This window comes from Olea europaea, chromosome 16, assembly GCF_002742605.1.
Source record: "Olea europaea var. sylvestris chromosome 16, O_europaea_v1, whole genome shotgun sequence".
In the NCBI taxonomy this organism is placed as follows: domain Eukaryota; kingdom Viridiplantae; phylum Streptophyta; class Magnoliopsida; order Lamiales; family Oleaceae; genus Olea; species Olea europaea.
The window spans coordinates 950,683-971,158 of record NC_036252.1 but is presented as its reverse complement, the minus strand read 5'-3'; the positions used below and the strand labels follow the sequence as shown (position 1 = coordinate 971,158).

The 20,476-nt window shown below is 35.4% G+C and overlaps 2 protein-coding genes across 2 annotated transcripts; both read left to right on the top strand.

Annotated features, from left to right (window-relative positions):
- The first annotated feature begins 1,900 nt into the window (after positions 1–1,900).
- LOC111412895 (protein SCAI-like) lies at positions 1,901–3,035 on the top strand. Its single transcript, XM_023043763.1, has 2 exons — positions 1,901–2,208; positions 2,465–3,035. Exons 1-2 carry the CDS (start codon positions 2,072–2,074, stop codon positions 3,033–3,035), a joined length of 708 nt encoding a protein of 235 aa, XP_022899531.1. The 5' UTR covers positions 1,901–2,071.
- Positions 3,036–6,969: 3,934 nt separating this feature from the next.
- On the top strand, positions 6,970–18,683 carry LOC111411613 (protein SCAI-like). The gene is made up of 10 exons (XM_023042131.1): positions 6,970–7,271; positions 7,528–7,915; positions 10,063–10,260; positions 10,451–10,687; positions 15,124–15,190; positions 15,284–15,469; positions 15,562–15,653; positions 16,090–16,272; positions 16,349–16,485; positions 18,110–18,683. The coding sequence occupies exons 1-10, from the start codon at positions 7,135–7,137 to the stop codon at positions 18,306–18,308; spliced, it is 1,824 nt and encodes a 607-aa protein (XP_022897899.1). The 5' UTR covers positions 6,970–7,134; the 3' UTR covers positions 18,309–18,683.
- The last annotated feature ends 1,793 nt before the right edge of the window (positions 18,684–20,476 follow it).

Genomic DNA, 20,476 nt, shown 5'->3' with positions numbered 1-20,476 from the left:
GCTCAAATCTTTCAGATCAAATTATCGAGGTCAGCATAACAAGCTTCGACCTATTTGTTTATTTCCATACCAACCATTATATTGGGTTGGACTACGAATTAACTAGTCCAGCTGTAACGACCCGGACCTCTCGCCCAAACCGTTATCTTACGTATTGTCCGTTTCGGGTGGGCCTTGCGCCCACTTACCCTTCATGGCTTTCTATCGCGTTCCCCAGGATTCGAACTCTTAAATCTCTCTTATGTAGAGGTCAAGAGTTCGAATTCTGGGGGACGCGATAGAAAGCCGTGAGGGGTAAGTGGGCGCAAGGCCCACCCGAAGCGGACAGTACATAAGATAACGGCTTGGACGAGAGGTCCGGGTCGTTACAAAAAAAATGCGCATTTTTTTGTAACGACCTGGACCTCTCGCCCAAGCCGTTAGCTTTACGAATGGTACCAGGATTCAACTTAAGTCTCTTTTATATAGAGGTCAAGAGTTCGAATCCTGGGGAATGCGAAAGAAAGCCGTAAAGGATAAGTGGGAGCAAGGCCCACCCAAAGTGGATAATACGTAAAGCTAACGGCTTGGGCGAGAAGTCCGGATCGTTACACCAGCTATCAGTACACACTAATTCCTAGGAATAATGTTATTTGCAGTCGCTCACCATCGTAGTCATTCTATATGACATACATGTAACAATTAATGATTTAATACATTAATGTAATAGTTTTTTATTACCGTATGCAACAAATTACTAATCGACACATGTATATTATGTAGGATGATCGTAGTAGTGAGCGACTGAAAATAATATTGTTCAAACTCCCATACATTTTGACACCAAACTTACAATTATGCATAAAGCTGTGCATGGTCCGGTTCGGTTCTTTTTAGAACCGAACTGAACCAAAGAATTGAGGTATTTAGTAAGTAAAGTCATCGGGTCCAAATATAATTATGGAACCGAACCCGAACGTTTCCATTCGGTCCTGTTCCACTTCGTACCATAATTACATTTTTTAACATTTACAACAACATCATATAAATACAACTAATAACATATTTAATCATAACTTTTACAAATTAACGATGTCCAATTCAAAAATATATAAATAACAAGTTGTCTAATAAAATTAATTTACTAACATATACAAATACCAAAAAATAGATACTAATATTAAAATATTGACAATTCATATCAATAATTCATTTGCTTCAGCCTTCAAGTCGACATAAAAAAATTTCTTGAATTAGAAGTCATAGAGATAATATATTTTTAAGTATTACTAATACTTCCGACTATTTGATTTAATCATCAATTGCTTGACTTGCCATAGGAAGAAACTCTATAGAAAAAATTGAAAAAGCAAAATTAACAAACATAAATAAACTAAAAATTGTTCAGCTAAAAAGATTTAATAAGAAAAATAAACCATATATTTTGTTACTATTCTCAATGCTCTTATAGAACTCCGTCTCTTCAATGCAAACTCTATCTTGGGAAATTCTCAAAAGTCTAAATTATTCTATTGGCCAGTTTTGTGTACAAATCAAGACCTCAACTATTTTAAGAGTTAAAGAGCTCCTAAATGGATCAAAAATACTCCTTCCAGTACTAAATGCTGACTCAATCACCTAATTAGTTAAATTGTTAATTTGTTTAGAAAAAAATAAAATAATTTGATTTATTCAATATAAAAAAAATTAGGAAGATTCGATTATTCGGTTCTTGATTTAGAACCGAATCGTACCCATAGATTTTCGATTCAAATAATCATTCGAATATTTAACTTGAGAAAAATCATCAAGTTCAATTCGATTAGAAAATTTTATCCGACCCTAATTATGCATCCGGTTTAGTCAAACAACAATATTTCCAAATTAACCGACCGTGACCCCAATAAACTGCACTTTTCAATTTTATTTCTTTTGGCTAAACTCTTGCATTTTTCTTAACCCCATTTCTCTTCCCCCATGAAAATTTCAACCCTTCACTCCTACCGTATTTAGCTTCTAGCGTGAAGAAAAAATGGTGTTCTAAGTTAGAGTTTGCCAAATAAAGAATCAAATACTAGAAAAAGAAACACAAATGTCGCTGAATCAGTCCAATATTAGCAACAGCACCAATACTAATGTTTCGGTGATCGAATTGTACTGGAATTTAGTGGCGAAGGCAGACAAGAAATTCTCGAAGATTCGTGATTTGCCCTACTATCAACGCACCCGGTAAGTAAAAATTTACCTCCAAAAGCCTTAATTTTACTTTTGGGGTTTTAGGTTCATTTTGAAGGGGTAAGATAAATTTTTTATTTTTTTTTATTTTCTTGTATAATATCGATAATATGCTTAATTTAGCTAAATGTTTTACTTCTATTATAGTGATGTAATGGGCGGTATAAATGTTGATTACAAAATCAGTATGTGAATTGTATTATATTAAAATGAGATTCTGAGATGGTGGTTAATTTTAATGATTTATTAGATATGATACGTACTTTTACAAAGTTTTCAAGGTCTACACCCAGTTATGGAAGTTTCAACAAGAGAATAGGCAAAAGCTGGTCGAGGCAGGGTTGAAGAGATGGGAGATTGGGGAAATTGCATCTCGGATTGGTCAGCTTTATTTTGGGCAGTACATGAGGACAAGTGAGGCAAGCTATTTGTCTGAATCATATATATTCTACGAGGCAATACTGACAAGGGAGTATTTCAAAGAAGGCTTGTATCAGGATATCAATCTTGCGAGCAAGCAGTTGAGGTTTCTTGCTCGGTTTTTGACAGTCTGTTTGGTGTTTAATCGGCGAGAAGTGGTGTATCAGCTGGTGAATCAGCTGAAGATGTTGCTTGACGAGTGCAAGAGGACATTCCAGGTTCTTTTCATGAGTCACATGTTTATAAGTTTATATAAATGTACACGTGCATGTGTTTCTGATTCTGTGCACCTATACAAATATCATATATATTGCACGCATACATGCTGTCATGTATATCTGTATATATTACATGGATGTTCTTGTTTCCAGATTTGTGTAGGGTTCATCAGGTATTGCTAGGTCATAAATATAGTGAGAACTGAGAAATAAGAATTGAATATTATATAAATTGTATATAAAAATTGCAAGTTATCAACACAACACAAGAAAGTTGAGAGAAATGTAAAAAAATTTGTGGTTAAATGCCATTATTTATAGAAGAAGAAAAGAAAAAAAAACAAAATATACGGACCAAAACGGTCACTGAAAAAATTCAGCGACCGTTAACGGTCAAAAAAAAGAAAAATAATAAATGGGGGACTGAAACGATCACTGACAAAAGTCTGTGACCGTTTGATAAAGTGACCGAAACGGTCACATTTTAAAAAATGTGACCGTTTCGGTCACATTTAACACGAGGGCTTGCCGCGAGCGGCTCGTTTTTTGCTCGGCTCGCCCACTAAACCTGCCCGTTTGGCTCGCGCTCGCGCTCGTGTTTTTATGAGCCCGAACTGCCCACGAGCTCCATTTTCGCGAGCTAAGCGGGTGAGCCGACGAGCTGCTCGGCCCATTTGCCACCCCTAATTAAACGGTCACATATAGTTACAGCAAAAATAAGTTTGATCACAACTAGTTACATAAAACACAGGCATAGACATGAACAATAAATCTGGTCACAGATAAATTTCAAGAGATTTTTCTATAGTAGAGTGTAGAGAGAGAATTTTTTTTCTTCAATTTTTTGAGATTTTTCTATCATCGGAGTTGGAGAAGTTGACGGAACGATCATCGGAATAGTCGTCGAAGCGTCCATCGAAGCAATCGTCAAAATCGATGGCCATCTCCAGTGGAGAGGTAGAGGGAATGTGGTGTAGTGGGGTGAAAATAAATAATATATATTATATTACAATTTAATATTTAATAAATTTATTTACCACCTAATTTTTAAAATATTTTAGTGAGTTTGTTATTTATGAAATGTAATATATAGAATCAGGGTTTATGTATTGATCCAAAATTAAATTTGAGGCCCAACCCGTTAAATTAAAAATAATAATATCTAAGATATAGAAAAAAAATTCTAAATAAACACAATAGTAAAGATATGAGTACTTATAATTTATAAACGTCTATTTTATTTACATAAATTGATTCCCATGAACATTTTGTACAAATGAAATATTATTTGACAATAAAGTAAAATTAAGAACATGATGATGAAATGAATAAATCCAAAATAAATTGTAAAAATAAAAATGCTTCATAAATTTACATTTTATTTATACATTGTTTTTTAGAAAAAATTCCTTATATAGATATTAAGAAAAAAATAGAGATTTTCAAGTAATTTCAAACTTTAAAAATTTATCCAAATTTAACAAAAAAAATAATCGGATTCAACTTTAATTGGGTCGTAGCCAAAACCGACCAACCCAATCCAAACCAATCAAACTTGGTTGGTTTGTATTGGGTTGGATTTAAACCATTAATGGGATACGACTGGTTTGATTTTAGATTAAACCTACCATGTTAGATTGGGTTTGGCTTGGAAGAGACGTGGCAATGGGCTGAATCGAGCCGGCTCGGCCCTTAAACACATGAGCTCGACTCAGCTCATGAGGTCTATTTTTTTTTTTTTTTGAAAATTTCCAACATTTTTCTTCACATTTTTTACGAGCCCACGACTCGTGGGCTTGTGAACTTTTGGCTCGTGGGCCTTGTAAGCTCAACAAGTCGAGCTTTGCTCGACTAGTTGAATCCCACTCTTGCTCGACTCGTGACGAGTCCGAACCGAGTTTGATATCTCTAGGTTGGAAAAAAATCAACTTAACCCAACCCATGCCCACTCCTATCGTCGAGGACCCTTGCTGATTAAATTATTTAATATTACTTCACTCTTCTTAAGTATTCAATTCAATCTTTCACTTCCTTGTTAAAAAATATTTTAAAATGCTTCTAAACTATGACAGAGAGAAAAACATTGATTCAATCAAATTGGAAATACTATAGTGATTTTAATAATACTTTGCAAAGTTGAAATGATTTTAAAATTAAATTTTTAATTTTTGTGGGGCCTCGAGTATCAAAACCCGACCCTAGGGACTGTGGTGCTCAAATCTTTCAGATCAAATTATCGAGGTCAGCATAACAAGCTTCGACCTATTTGTTTATTTCCATACCAACCATTATATTGGGTTGGACTACGAATTAACTAGTCCAGCTGTAACGACCCGGACCTCTCGCCCAAACCGTTATCTTACGTATTGTCCGTTTCGGGTGGGCCTTGCGCCCACTTACCCTTCATGGCTTTCTATCGCGTTCCCCAGGATTCGAACTCTTAAATCTCTCTTATGTAGAGGTCAAGAGTTCGAATTCTGGGGGACGCGATAGAAAGCCGTGAGGGGTAAGTGGGCGCAAGGCCCACCCGAAGCGGACAGTACATAAGATAACGGCTTGGACGAGAGGTCCGGGTCGTTACAAAAAAAATGCGCATTTTTTTGTAACGACCTGGACCTCTCGCCCAAGCCGTTAGCTTTACGAATGGTACCAGGATTCAACTTAAGTCTCTTTTATATAGAGGTCAAGAGTTCGAATCCTGGGGAATGCGAAAGAAAGCCGTAAAGGATAAGTGGGAGCAAGGCCCACCCAAAGTGGATAATACGTAAAGCTAACGGCTTGGGCGAGAAGTCCGGATCGTTACACCAGCTATCAGTACACACTAATTCTTAGGAATAATGTTATTTGCAGTCGCTCACCATCGTAGTCATTCTATATGACATACATGTAACAATTAATGATTTAATACATTAATGTAATAGTTTTTTATTACCGTATGCAACAAATTACTAATCGACACATGTATATTATGTAGGATGATCGTAGTAGTGAGCGACTGAAAATAATATTGTTCAAACTCCCATACATTTTGACACCAAACTTACAATTATGCATAAAGCTGTGCATGGTCCGGTTCGGTTCTTTTTAGAACCGAACTGAACCAAAGAATTGAGGTATTTAGTAAGTAAAATCATCGGGTCCAAATATAATTATGGAACCGAACCCGAACGTTTCCATTCGGTCCTGTTCCACTTCGTACCATAATTACATTTTTTAACATTTACAACAACATCATATAAATACAACTAATAACATATTTAATCATAACTTTTACAAATTAACGATGTCCAATTCAAAAATATATAAATAACAAGTTGTCTAATAAAATTAATTTACTAACATATACAAATACCAAAAAATAGATACTAATATTAAAATATTGACAATTCATATCAATAATTCATTTGCTTCAGCCTTCAAGTCGACATAAAAAAATTTCTTGAATTAGAAGTCATAGAGATAATATATTTTTAAGTATTACTAATACTTCCGACTATTTGATTTAATCATCAATTGCTTGACTTGCCATAGGAAGAAACTCTATAGAAAAAATTGAAAAAGCAAAATTAACAAACATAAATAAACTAAAAATTGTTCAGCTAAAAAGATTTAATAAGAAAAATAAACCATATATTTTGTTACTATTCTCAATGCTCTTATAGAACTCCGTCTCTTCAATGCAAACTCTATCTTGGGAAATTCTCAAAAGTCTAAATTATTCTATTGGCCAGTTTTGTGTACAAATCAAGACCTCAACTATTTTAAGAGTTAAAGAGCTCCTAAATGGATCAAAAATACTCCTTCCAGTACTAAATGCTGACTCAATCACCTAATTAGTTAAATTGTTAATTTGTTTAGAAAAAAATAAAATAATTTGATTTATTCAATATAAAAAAATTAGAAAGATTCGATTATTCGATTCTTGATTTAGAACCGAATCGTACCCATAGATTTTCGATTCAAATAATCATTCGAATATTTAACTTGAGAAAAATCATCAAGTTCAATTCGATTAGAAAATTTTATCCGACCCTAATTATGCATCCGGTTTAGTCAAACAACAATATTTCCAAATTAACCGACCGTGACCCCAATAAACTGCACTTTTCAATTTTATTTCTTTTGGCTAAACTCTTGCATTTTTCTTAACCCCATTTCTCTTCCCCCATGAAAATTTCAACCCTTCACTCCTACCGTATTTAGCTTCTAGCGTGAAGAAAAAATGGTGTTCTAAGTTAGAGTTTGCCAAATAAAGAATCAAATACTAGAAAAAGAAACACAAATGTCGCTGAATCAGTCCAATATTAGTAACAGCACCAATACTAATGTTTCGGTGATCGAATTGTACTGGAATTTAGTGGCGAAGGCAGACAAGAAATTCTCGAAGATTCGTGATTTGCCCTACTATCAACGCACCCGGTAAGTAAAAATTTACCTCCAAAAGCCTTAATTTTACTTTTGGGGTTTTAGGTTCATTTTGAAGGGGTAAAATAAATTTTTTATTTTTTTTTATTTTCTTGTATAATATCGATAATATGCTTAATTTAGCTAAATGTTTTACTTCTATTATAGTGATGTAATGGGCGGTATAAATGTTGATTACAGAATCAGTATGTAAATTGTATTATATTAAAATGAGATTCTGAGATGGTGGTTAATTTTAATGATTTATTAGATATGATACGTACTTTTACAAAGTTTTCAAGGTCTACACCCAGTTATGGAAGTTTCAACAAGAGAATAGGCAAAAGCTGGTCGAGGCAGGGTTGAAGAGATGGGAGATTGGGGAAATTGCATCTCGGATTGGTCAGCTTTATTTTGGGCAGTACATGAGGACAAGTGAGGCAAGCTATTTGTCTGAATCATATATATTCTACGAGGCAATACTGACAAGGGAGTATTTCAAAGAAGGCTTGTATCAGGATATCAATCTTGCGAGCAAGCAGTTGAGGTTTCTTGCTCGGTTTTTGACAGTCTGTTTGGTGTTTAATCGGCGAGAAGTGGTGTATCAGCTGGTGAATCAGCTGAAGATGTTGCTTGACGAGTGCAAGAGGACATTCCAGGTTCTTTTCATGAGTCACATGTTTATAAGTTTATATAAATGTACACGTGCATGTGTTTCTGATTCTGTGCACCTATACAAATATCATATATATTGCACGCATACATGCTGTCATGTATATCTGTATATATTACATGGATGTTCTTGTTTCCAGATTTGTGTAGGGTTCATCAGGTATTGCTAGGTCATTTAATTTGCTCGCTCTTTTATCAGTAGTGTATGTGCAAACCACTGTGTATGAGCAAACCATTGTCTTGGAACGGGCTACCTGGTGAGGTGAAAGATTTATGGATAAATCTATTGTTACATAATTTTGGGTCCATAAGGGTTTCCATACACTCACATGGGATGGGGCCCATTTGAGAGTGGCCCCCACCCCATGTGAGTGCATGGACACCATTATGGATCCAAAATTATGTGCCCCAAGCACAACCCAAGATTTATCAGTAGTAGTAAGTAGTGTTATAGTGAGGAAAATGCTTACTGCATAGTTTGATAATAACATAACCAGTGGTCTTTGGACACCACAAGGAAAATGCTCAGTATTCTTTCATTAACTAGTATCCACTAGTGAAACTACAAGCCTCATTCATGATTGACAATACAATAAATGGTCAATGTGTAATTTTTGCAACTGGTTTTTTCTGACCCGACTGGTGTATGAGCAACAGCCTTGTTCTTTAGAAAATATTTGTATTTTTTTGACTAAATTTGACTGTTGAATTTTGTGCATTGGCAGTTTATTCTGCATAGAAATAACATTTTAGTGTTCAAGGCATTTAAGTTCATGACAGCATTGAGCGGCAACCTTTGTTACATGGACATTGGTGCAGGTCTTGGCTGCTGGCATGCATCAAATGCCTGTTTTATATATTAGAATAGAAAAACATCAAAAGATCCTGCTTGGATATGTTGTTCAATTACATAAATGCATAATGATAGCATATAAAAAACAGTGAAACAAACAAAGCTGAAAACATAACAAGAAGATAAAATGAAACTAATTTTTTTATTGCTAAATTCATTACAAATTCAATAATAAGCCGCAAACACAGTGAGAGAGAAGTTGAGGCAACCTGTTAAGGGACACCAACTGGAGAAACAGTAATTTAAGAAACTCCAACTTGAAATTGGCAAATGGGTCAGCACCATAGCAGAGCAATCCAAATCCAAAGAAGCAAGACAAATGATCCACAAACGAACACAATATTGGCTTTGATTAGAGAAAGAAAACACTTGGAGGCAAATGGCCCACAAAAGAACACAGTATTGGCTTCGATTTTAGAGAAAAACACTTGATTGAATAGCAAAACAATTCATTTATATAATTTCTCAAATCCTCGACCCTCGGTGTTTTTCTTACATGAGCTTTACGGTGTTTCCAAATGAAGGAAAACACACACACAGATAATGCATATTGCAGAGGTTTCTACCCAATTATCTTAGTTGCTCTGAAATACATGAAAATGGGGTTGGTGGCCGTGGGAAAGGGGTTTGGTGGTGGTCGTAATTGGATTGGGGTGGGGTGGGGTAAGGCCATGCGGAAGGACACTGAATTTTTTTTCCTTTTCTTTTTGTTTGTTTAACAACGTTTTTTTCTTTTTGAATTTTTGGTTTTTGATCTTTATCATTTTAATAGCTAATTTGCATAATAGTATTTTTAAAAAAATGGTCAAAGTAATGGATTCCGTCACGTAGGGATTCAATTTCACATGATTGAATGGGTTGGGGAGTCAAAACATTAATTTTAAAGGTTGGAGAGCCGAGTCCACATTTCATGGAAGGTTAGGGAGCCCAACACTAATTTTTCCATATTAGTGTCCTGTTTTAAATGAAGAACAATTTATTCTGACGTGACTTGTAATTGTCTGATTTTTGAAGGATTTTAAAATTTTGACCTTTTTTATTGAAAGAATCATGCCCTGCCCTTGTCAAATAAAGTATGGGGAGCGAGCTGGAAGAGGAAAGGCAAAAATCTGCAAAATAAAATTCTGGAAAAATAAGGGTAGATTACTGAATAATTGACTAAATAAAGAAGGCAACTTATAAGAACTAGAAAAGATTAGTTTTCATTTTCTTTCACTACTTCGGTCTTTCTTAAAAAATTTCTCTATAGCTGAATGACTTCCAAAATGGTCTTGTTTCCAGGAAACTGACTTCAAAGAGTGGAAGCTGGTAATTCAGGAAATAGTAAAATTTCTAAAAGCTGACACAGCTTTTATGAACATCAGGCCTTTGAGATATAGTGTTGTATTGGATCTTCAACCAAATAGTCTCCCACATGTGGACGCACCAAGAAAGCTTAAACTAAGAGATGCATTGTTATGCAGTTATCATCCTAATGAGGTTTGTATTGTTCGTTGCTTATTATTGTTAAAACTGAAAGCATTAATAAAAGATCTAAGTCTTTAATTTATGGTTCAATGGTCTAAATTAGCTCTTTTATGGCACTTGTTGAAGGTGATATTAATTTTTGGGTAGACTTGTCAAACTGAGCATGTAATGTGTTCTTCTTTGTTGTTGATCTCTTGATCAGGTCAAGTTTTCAGAACTCACCCTTGATACTTTCAGAATGCTACAATGCTTGGAGTGGGAACCCAGTGGTTTATTTTACCAGACAAACATGGATGCATCAAGTGACAATGTAACAAATGCTAGTCAAAATGGGACTCCGGGGTCCAATCGTGTAAATCAAGATATAACGGATCCTACTTTGGCGCCTAACCCTCGAAAAGCCGTCTTATATCGTCCATCTGTTACCCATTTCATGGCTGTGAGTATTCACTATCTGCAAAGTTTTCCTTTTGGTACTGTGAATTGGATCTGGATTTTATGTAGTGATACCATGCAAATACCACTAAATTTATTAAAGTAGAACGTGCAAATCTTTTTACCTCTGGGTGTTACTGGCAGAGATAAATTAGAGGGTTAGTGCGCGATGAAGTGGAAAAAAATGGTAAAAAAATAACTTCTGCCAGTGGGCAGCACTTCATGCAGATAATCCCATATGTGATGTCTACTCTAAGTTTGTTTATGGCAGTACCATTATCTTGTGACACTGACACTATTGTGGCATGTAAAATGCTTGCATAGATGCTTACCTTTTTGGGGCATAATTGGGTTCGGCTGAACCACCCCATCTAAAAAGTTTGGTTGTGAGAGAGGGTTCAAATTTATTTATTTAAATATATCTTCAACACACCTGCATGCTGAATTCATTTTAAACCCAAGGTCTAACACATGCACAATTTTTATAAATGGGAAAACATGATTTGAATTCAGAACTTTTGCCAGCTATCAGTGCTATGATTCCATTTGAATCACTTCATCTAAAAGTTTAAACTATTAGAGAATGTGATAGGATCCTGATTGCTTCTGTTGAATTCTGCTGCTGATGAATAGAGTCGATGCTGTCGCTGCTCTTGTCTAGACTTGTGAAGCTGTTGATGAACCTGTCTTGTGGGTAATTATTGGATCTAGTTTAGGTAGTCCATATGGTGGCTGATTTATGTAATAGAAAGTGCAGATGTAATTGACGAAATAAGCAGTACGAATTAGCTGGGAAGGATGGATTGTGAACAAGGAATTACTGTACCGTTTATTCAAATGAAATGAAGAACAAAGTAAATGAAATGACAATTCCCAAGGTAGTCGAGAGGCCTTGGTCTCTCCCTAGTTTTCTCAAGCTTTCCTAAATGATGTCCCAACTTTCCCCCCATTACATTTATAGAGAATTTACTAGTTTGTTATTACAATTCTACCATTTTGCTAACTAACTATGAAATTCTCTAGAATAGTTGTATTGAAATATTGGAGGTGGGGGTCTATCATTACCCGCCGTCCCAAAATCCACATTGTCCTCAAGGTGGAAGTGTGATTCAACGTTAAAATTCGGAATTTCATGAAACTGCATCATTTCTTTGATAAGAATTCCCACCATGCCAAATGCCAAAATGCGATATTTTAGTCCACATGCCGTTAAGAAGTTCTTGTGCTGACCGCCACCACTTAGAATGTTATTCATGCAAATCCCATAACTGGTAGTAGCTCTTTGCCGACTTTCCAATTTTTGAACCCGATGAGTTGTAAACACATTATAGCTAGCTGCACCATCGGTTAATAATATCATAAGTTCACAACCAATCTGCCCCTGAAACTTCATCCTCGGAAGCTCCATTTTTTTTTTTCATCTTCGTTTTCCACCTCTATGAAGCACTTCCTCTAAATCATCAGTTACCTCCAACATTTGCAACCTCTGATTTTCACAGTTATGGTCTACTGGCTTTTCCTTGTCACAATGAAGGCATAAACCATATTCCCTCCTTTTTCAAAGCTCTGAAACAGTAAGTTGATTTGGTGGTTGGGATTGCTTTGGTTTATCGAATTTTGGAGTAATGAAAACTGATCTTGGGATTGAAACTGAAGGTGAACTTTGATTAACAGGCAGGTTGTGTGTGGACTGGGAAATAAAGGCGTTGTGGGCTTGGGTTATCCATATTAATTTTAGATCTAGATGGGCCAAAGTTTAACTGGGCCTGCTTCATTTGGGCCATTCTCACTAATTCATTCTTATCTGGATATGGGACCTGCCTCGAGGATTCATTTTGATCTTCAACTCCTTGGTCCAACTTCAAATCATAGCCCATAGGTTTTTTCTATGGAAGTCAGCCTTAATTTCAAGCCCAGTCCTTTCCTGTTTCTTCATCATGGTCTCTATATCATGCATTTGGAACCCCTCCACGCAATATTCCAACTTCTTCCCTTCCGACGATGACAGTGGAGGCTCGGAGGGTTGACATTGGTGTTCTTTCATGGCTGTCTCTGAGCTCCCCAATTTCGAATGCTTCGAGGCTGGAATTTCTTTATCACCGGAGACTTCATCCTTATCCAACGAACTCAGCCCAAAAATACTCCATCTGAGATCGTCGACCACGGTGCTTATATGCTTTTTATAAATCTCCGATTTTCTCTGATGGTAGATTTCTCATGGCCGTTGCGGTTCTCCATTCTTCTTGAATCCTCCTGGCTACTCCATCCAATTGTGCTCTCTCCCACTTTGTTGATTTTGACTGAAATTTCCAAAAAGCTGTGTGCATCTTCTGCGTGATGCTCGATTGTAATCTTCTCCCTCCACCGGTGATATAATCGTTTTCCCAATTGCAGCAGATCGGGGCTAAAAGCAAGAATAATGTGATGGTTTTTAGGGTGGATTACGTAGGTTAATTGAGTATGAAAAGGGGCTGGATGAGAGTGTATAAGTGGGCTAGAAGCTGGATTTAAGTGGTTTGGGCTACTGTAATTCATTTGGGCCTGCCATACTAACTCATTCCTGTCTTCCACGTGTTAGGCCAACTCCATACCATAGTCCACCCCTCTCTGCTTCAGTAATTCCTTTTTGTTTCTGCTGTCCCGAGTCAGATTCTCCAGTTTCAGCCCATTACCAGAGAAATCCCCCCCCCCCCCCCCCCCCCCCCCGGCCCCCTCCCCCCCCCCCCCCCCGCANNNCCCAATCGAGCTCAGGCATCTTCTCCCCCTCCGGCAATAGTAATGGAGAGATTTCAGTTGACCTCCCGTCTCTGATGGTTATCTCAGGCCGATCCCCGCGCACTCTATTCACCCCGATTTCATCAGATCGATGTGGATATGCGTGGGTAATTCCTGATGAAGTGGTGACCTCCTTTTCCTTCCTAGCCGGCTCCTTCCGGCGGTCCGTGCTATGGCTATTTACTCCAACTTCCTTCAATTTTGGGGGGCTCTCGGAAGCGATGGTGAGTTCCGGATCCACGTTGTTTCCGGTCAAATTAAGTGCAATTCCCTTTTCCTTCCTACCGCTCTCGTGACTTTCCCTTTTCTGCAATTCGAATTTCTCCTCCTCCTCCGGTGATGACAGTTCCTTTGTGCAATGGAATTTTTCCTCCACTAATGGGGACACATGCACTTTACCGGGCTATTCTTCCCCTGCTGTCTTCTGGTTCAACTCATTCTCCTGCTTCCAATTTGAAAATTCGCCAACGGAGATCTGCTTCATGGGAAATTGAACCATTATCCTCACCTTCAATTATACCCAGGTTTCTATTGGACAGCTATCGTCTATCTCTTGGAACCATGCCCAAGCCTCTCTATAAAAGCAAGCAACTGCGGCTTCTACCTTTTTCCTCTCTGATAAGCTGTGATTCTTGTCTAGGCATCGCATCGCCTCAATCAGCCACGAATCTAAATTGTCCCCATAGAATAACGATGTGTTGAGTCGGGTGCATGAATCCAACCCTGAATCATCGTTTTGATCTCCTTCCTATCGCCTTAACCTCTTCTCCAACATACTCATTACCAAGTTTAAACTCTCTTGTACTTCTTTGCTGAACATAGGTTCCCTTTGTCCGAGAATCGAAGGCTTTGATACCAATTTGATAGGATCCTGATTGCTTCTGTTGAATTCTGCTGTTGATGAATAGAGTCGATGCTGCTGTTGCTCCTGTTTGGACCTGTGAAGCTGTTGATGAACCTGTCTTGTGGGTGATTATTGGATCTAGTTAGGTAGTCAATATGGTGGCTGATTTATGTAATGGAAAGTGCAGATGTAATTTAGTATGAATTAGCTGGGAAGGATGGATTGTGAACAAGGAATTATTGTACTGTTTATTCAAATGAAATGAAGAACATAAAGTAAATGAAATGACAATTCCCAAGGCGTTCGGGAGGCCTTGGTCTTTCCCCAGTTTTCTCAATCTTTCCTAAATGATGTCCCAGCTTTCCCCTCATTACATTTATAGAGAATTTACTAGTTTGTTATTACAATTCTACCCTTTTGCTAACTAACTATGGAATTCTCTAGAATAGTGAACTAAGAACTACTTGTATTGGAATATTGGAGGTGGGGGTCTATCAAAAGGAAACACATATTTATTTAAATTTAATCTTCAACACGTTTACTAAATTTATTAGTAAAACTGTCATTTAACAAAGAGATTATTTTTCTTCTTTCTGAACTATATAGATGGGGTGAAAACTTTGAGGGTATGGTGTGTACTTGGTTTTGGATATGCTCTTTCACAGCTTTACCTTTCCGTAAGGCACAGAAACAGAAAAATAATAATAACAATAATAAAAAGGCTTCCTGTAGGCCAAGAATACCTTAAGTTCAAAATAATTATTAGATAAACATATTGTTTTCTGCCCAAACCGTCCCTTGACTTTTACGCTTGTGTTTAGGTTTTAGGGACAGTGTGTGAGGAGCTCGCTCCTGATGGAATTCTCCTAATATATCTATCAGCTTCAGGTAATGGAAATTATACTTTTCATTTCTTTAAGCTGAGTTTATGTTTAATTCGTTTTGTCGGACATGATGAACACACCATTGACTATGCTCCAGGAAGAAGTGCACATACTCTGTCGTCTCCATCTCGTGTTGCGCATTCTATTGGCTCTGGCTTTCAATTCCATTCCATCAACTCTGAATCTACCTCTGCACATCCGACTAGCTTTGGCGGTGATAGTGCTGATCTTCATTCTGGTCAGATTGCTGACTGCTTACATATAGGGGCTCGTGGAAATGGAGGTAGTAAATCACTATTTTCGTTATGTCTATGCACTGAAGGATGTATATGCTAGGGCATAATATGTTTTTTTTTTTTTTTTTTTTTTTTTCAGGCATGAACTGCATATATCCCTGTGACTTATTGCCCTTCACAAGAAGGCCTCTTTTTCTAATAATTGACAGCGACAGTAGTCAAGCATTCAAGGCAAGTATCTTAGCAATTCCAACTTCAGTTCATTAGTCACTAGTTTCATTTATAATGGACTATAACATGACAAGCAGCATTCCACGTGATTACTTATTGACCGAAAAATTGCTTGCAAGAAGGATCCAGTATGCTTTTATGTTATAGAAAGTTGTACATGGATAGTTTCTTTAGCCAAACCAACTCTATTTCAGCGAACTTTTTCCAATATCTTATTTTATTTTACTTTGGTAACATAAGATTTTCATATTTTTTTAATTTTTGTATCATATTAATTACTGCAATTAAAAGGTTTCTATGTCAGAACTATTTCAATGAACCCTTTGCAGTTTTATGTATGAATTTCAGTTTCTGCTTAAGATTGGTTTAGCACTCCCTTCCATATGGAAGGTTTCAACTTCTGGATAATATTTCTTGATGCATGCAATATGGACAGGCTATTAGTGGCACAGAAAAAGGAGAACGAATTGCCATGCTCCTATCTCCAGCCACATCAATGCCTATTCCTGCTATAGACTCCACTCGTCAGCCTAGTGGAAGCTCATTCACCAGTTTTCTCACAGCTCCTTTACAGTCTTTCATTCTTTTGCTTGGATTTAGTGGCTCTGATGTTGAGACGGTGCGGTGGTTATTACTGCTGCAAGGTAACATTATTTTTAACTATTTGTTGGCTTAAAAATGTACTGTGGCTGCAGGACATGTACAATAAGGCTGAGAAGCTGCTTTACTCATCATTAAATCAATGGGGGTTGTCATTAGCTTCATCTGACAATCTTGATCCTGTTTGGGCTCAAATTTTGAGTGATCCATTTCTACGGCGACTACTTTTAAGGTATTATGCTTATCCAATGTAAATGAAAAGTTACTGGCTATATATAGCTCTAAGTGTCTTCATAGTATAAAGTTTGATATCATTTTAAAATGTTTATAAATTGTGGATGCCATGGCTAAAGTAAGAAATTGATAACCTTGACTTGAGATGAAGCTTTTGTGGACCACTTAAGAGACCCAACAGCCTAATTTTGAGCTGTCCGTGTCAGAAATTTTGTGTTATCTGTCTGAAAGTTGGTGATTGAGTGATGGATCTGATTACTTTCAATTTAAGACTATGCAAAGTGGAGCTTCATTTTTGGATCATTAATGTTGTCCAGTTCTTTTCATTTTTCAATTTTTTTTTTTTTTTGTTGAAATCTTAAAGAACCTCTTTTCATCCTTCACCCCCTTTTGGGCGTGTACTTAACAAGTAAACACAGTTACAAATTTGTATTTCATTTTTTTGTTTCCTTCAGATGAGTAATTGCAATTGTAACATGGAAGGATAACTAGATAAGTCTGGATGTCCTTATATCAGTTCTATTTTCTTGTTTACTTGGGAAAATCCTAGTCCCCGGTGCTCCTTTGTTGTTGAAGCTTTGTGAAGTATTTGATTGATACTGAAATTTTGTAGAGAACAAGAAAATCAAAATTTATGTCAAGCCAGTAACATTTGGAGATGATGACCTTATGGTTTTCTAAATTGCTAAATTCATTTGCATGTCTATCAAAAATACATCCCATACTAGTTGCCATTAGTAAAATTAATCTTGTTGAATTCATAAGGTACTTGTAATATCCGAGTTTGGTTATCAAAATAGGGTGAAAGTTCAATGAAGTAACCGATGGTTATAGTGGTTACCTGTCTTGATGTTTGGTTGTGCACACAGAGAAGGTCCCTGGCTTCTCAGTTTCTCTTTTGGATCACCCATCCATATTACTTAGCTCTTAACAAGGAATTCCTAGTTCTTTGCCTATTCACTAAAGTAGAGAGCATATTGAAGATTGGTAGGGGGCAGGCTGCTTTATGAATATAAATTGAACTGACGTTAGCACAAGGCGGACTTATTTTAACTCGAATCATTATAATATAAACTAGCAGCTTGTTTGAGCCCCATTTTTTGGAAAAGAATGAATTTTTGAATAGTGTATTGATGGAAAATGTGTGGTTAAAAAATAAGGAAAAGTTTTGGATTTGCGTGTAATATTATTTTATTGAATAATGTGTGTTTGAAATAATGTCAAAATACTGTTTAAAAATGAATTTTTCAAAAGGAATGGGGCTCAAACAAGGGCTAGGTAATGATGGTGGGGCAGCTGGTTTTCATCTACAAGAGTTCTAAACAAATAACCTAGAATAATCGGGCTGATGTATGATGAACTTTTTAACGTGTGGTTACATTCTTTACTTTCTTTATGTGCTTAGTAGAACTATATCCCAGCATTTTATGTCTTCTTTGTCATTTGAGGACAACTTCCTCCAGATTGAAACTATGCAACTTCATCAAAATGTCATGGAATTTTGTATGTATCTTTCTCATCATTGACTTAAGTTGACGAGTAGTTTTGTGGAAATTCTATAGTATTTTATTTAGGAATTATGCCGAGACTGAATACTCCATTCAACCATTCTAATCTTGCAGATTTGTATTTTGTCGGGCTGTACTGTCCTTGTATGTTCCATCTTCCGGCAGGATAGAATTTCTTCCCGAGTGTGTACCTTGTCTTCCAGACGATGTGTCACCAACAAGTGCCAAATGTCAAGCATCAGTTTCGCAGTTAGCTGACATCATTGGTGCAAGAGATAAGTTCATATTTTCACAAGAAACCCGTACTTCCTGACGACTAGCACACTAAGAAGTTCCATCCTATTGTTATCCGGATTCATTTAAATAGATTAAACAATGTAAAGATTGTGAGAAATGTCGCTTCCGTTTGATTATTTATCTGATTTTAGTGTTTTAATATTTGTTAGAGGATATGGTTTGAGATGGCTTTTGACAAATGCCAATGGAAAAATGTGTTTGGGTATGGTTATGATTATCAGATAACTATAGTGAACAGAGGGATAGCAAGGAGATACTTATACAGAACTTCACACCGAAGACTAGAAATGTCTACTGAATAATGCTATTCATTAGTTGTGTTGATCATCGGCATCTATTGTAGCAGTGAGGCGTAAACAATGCTGATGAATAGCAATAATCATTTTTATTAGCCTAGCCACCAAACTAGAAAGACTAGTCTTATCTTAGTTAGCTCGTCGTCTTACCTGGTAAGTCAAAACGGCATAGCCATGCCCTTATGCTAGTTAGCTTATGTTACACATCAATTAATTGGTTGATGTTTATGGGGTGTACTTAATTGAGATTTTTGAAGATTTTGATGCACTCTTTTTAAATGATACTTCGGTAAATTTCGTGGATTTTTTTATAAATTTGTATGATATTAGTGGAAGTCTTTCATATACTTCTATGGGCTTTCATTTTAAAATTTTTATAGATTTTAGAATACTGTAATTTGAAATAAATATCACAACAACCGTGTGAAAGTCTTACATAGGAGATGTTGGTTTCCACAATTCCCCTTCTCCTTTTCATACCCCTTTCCATATAATAAAAAAATTAGAAAAATAAAAATTTAAGAACTTAATTAAAGAAATAATAATCAATGAAAAATAAATTTAATATTCAGTATTATTAATATAATATACCTTTAAAGAATAAATAAAAAATCAGTATGTTTAAATTTAATTATAATTTTGTTGATATAAAATTTTATAATTAAAGAAATAATAATCAATGAAAAATAAATTTAATATTCAGTATTATTTATATAATATACCTTCAAAGAATAAATAAAAAATCAATATATTTAAATTTAATTATAATTTTGTCCATATAAAATTTTATAATTTAATTATAAATAGATATTTTTTTTCAAAAAATTGAATGACAAAATAAAAATAAAAACAAAAGTTATACGAATATAATTTAATGTTTTCTTAGAAAATATAGATAAATAATAAGTGAGAGAAAAAATAGAAATAAATATAATTAATAGAAAAAAAATAAATTTTATTCAATGTTTGTAGAAGGGAAAATAAGCCCCTGCTTGATCCCCATTACTTGAAAATGAAAATGGGGGGAATAGTATTTTTTAGAAAAATGAGTGGTTGAAAAAGAAGGAAAAATTTTCGATTTACGTGTAATATTATTTTATGAAAAATTGTGTGATTAAAAATAGGAGAGAGAAAAATGTAATGTAATTTAATTTAATGGGGATCAAACAAGAACTAAAAGAGAATTATTAAAAAGTATTAATTTCTTTCTTCTTCTTTTTGTGAAAGTGTCCAAAAATCTTGTGATTAATGAGAAACAAATTTTGAGATTTTATTTTAGAACTTTTCTTTTAAAAGTTAGTACCTTTGACGCTTTACTAAAAGTAATTAAAATTTGAATACCCCAACATTTGTGAAGGCGTGTAAAAAGTTTTAATTGAATATGTTGTGACTCATAGAAACTTTTATAAAGTTTATAAAAGTTTCAATTGAATTTTCAAATACTTTCATATAGTTTTAAAAAGTCTACATTGAATGTTCATAAACTTTCTAAATCCAAAAAAATCATTAAAAATTTCAATTGAATACATCATATCCTTAAGACCCACTTGAGCAACGGTTACCTTCATATATAAGAATTGGGCCATTTACAGTCCATTTAAAATTAAGGGTAATTTAGACTTTCTACATCTTCGAGTGTGTTATTAGAGATGGAGGCTGCCAATTTATGAATAAGATTGTCAAAAAAAATAATGGCCTATATTTGGTGGGGATTAAAATTAGTCTTTTAATAAATTTTGATAAAAATTAATGAAAGGTGTGGTTGAGAAATTATGAGTTTTATAAATATGTGATTAAATTAAATTATTAATTTTGATTTAAATTAAAAATTGAATTTTAAATATTTATCAAATTGGGTCAAGGTTAGAGAAATAGAAGAGAGATGGGT

Coding starts and splice junctions, on each gene's coding strand:
- LOC111412895 (XM_023043763.1), top strand. CDS start 2,072: ATGTCGCTGAATCAGTCCAATATTAGCAACAGCACCAATACTAATGTT. Junction 2,209..2,464: donor CCCTACTATCAACGCACCCG/GTAAGTAAAAAT, acceptor ATGATTTATTAG/ATATGATACGTACTTTTACA.
- LOC111411613 (XM_023042131.1), top strand. CDS start 7,135: ATGTCGCTGAATCAGTCCAATATTAGTAACAGCACCAATACTAATGTT. Junction 10,688..15,123: donor CTGTTACCCATTTCATGGCT/GTGAGTATTCAC, acceptor GCTTGTGTTTAG/GTTTTAGGGACAGTGTGTGA. Junction 15,191..15,283: donor AATATATCTATCAGCTTCAG/GTAATGGAAATT, acceptor ACTATGCTCCAG/GAAGAAGTGCACATACTCTG.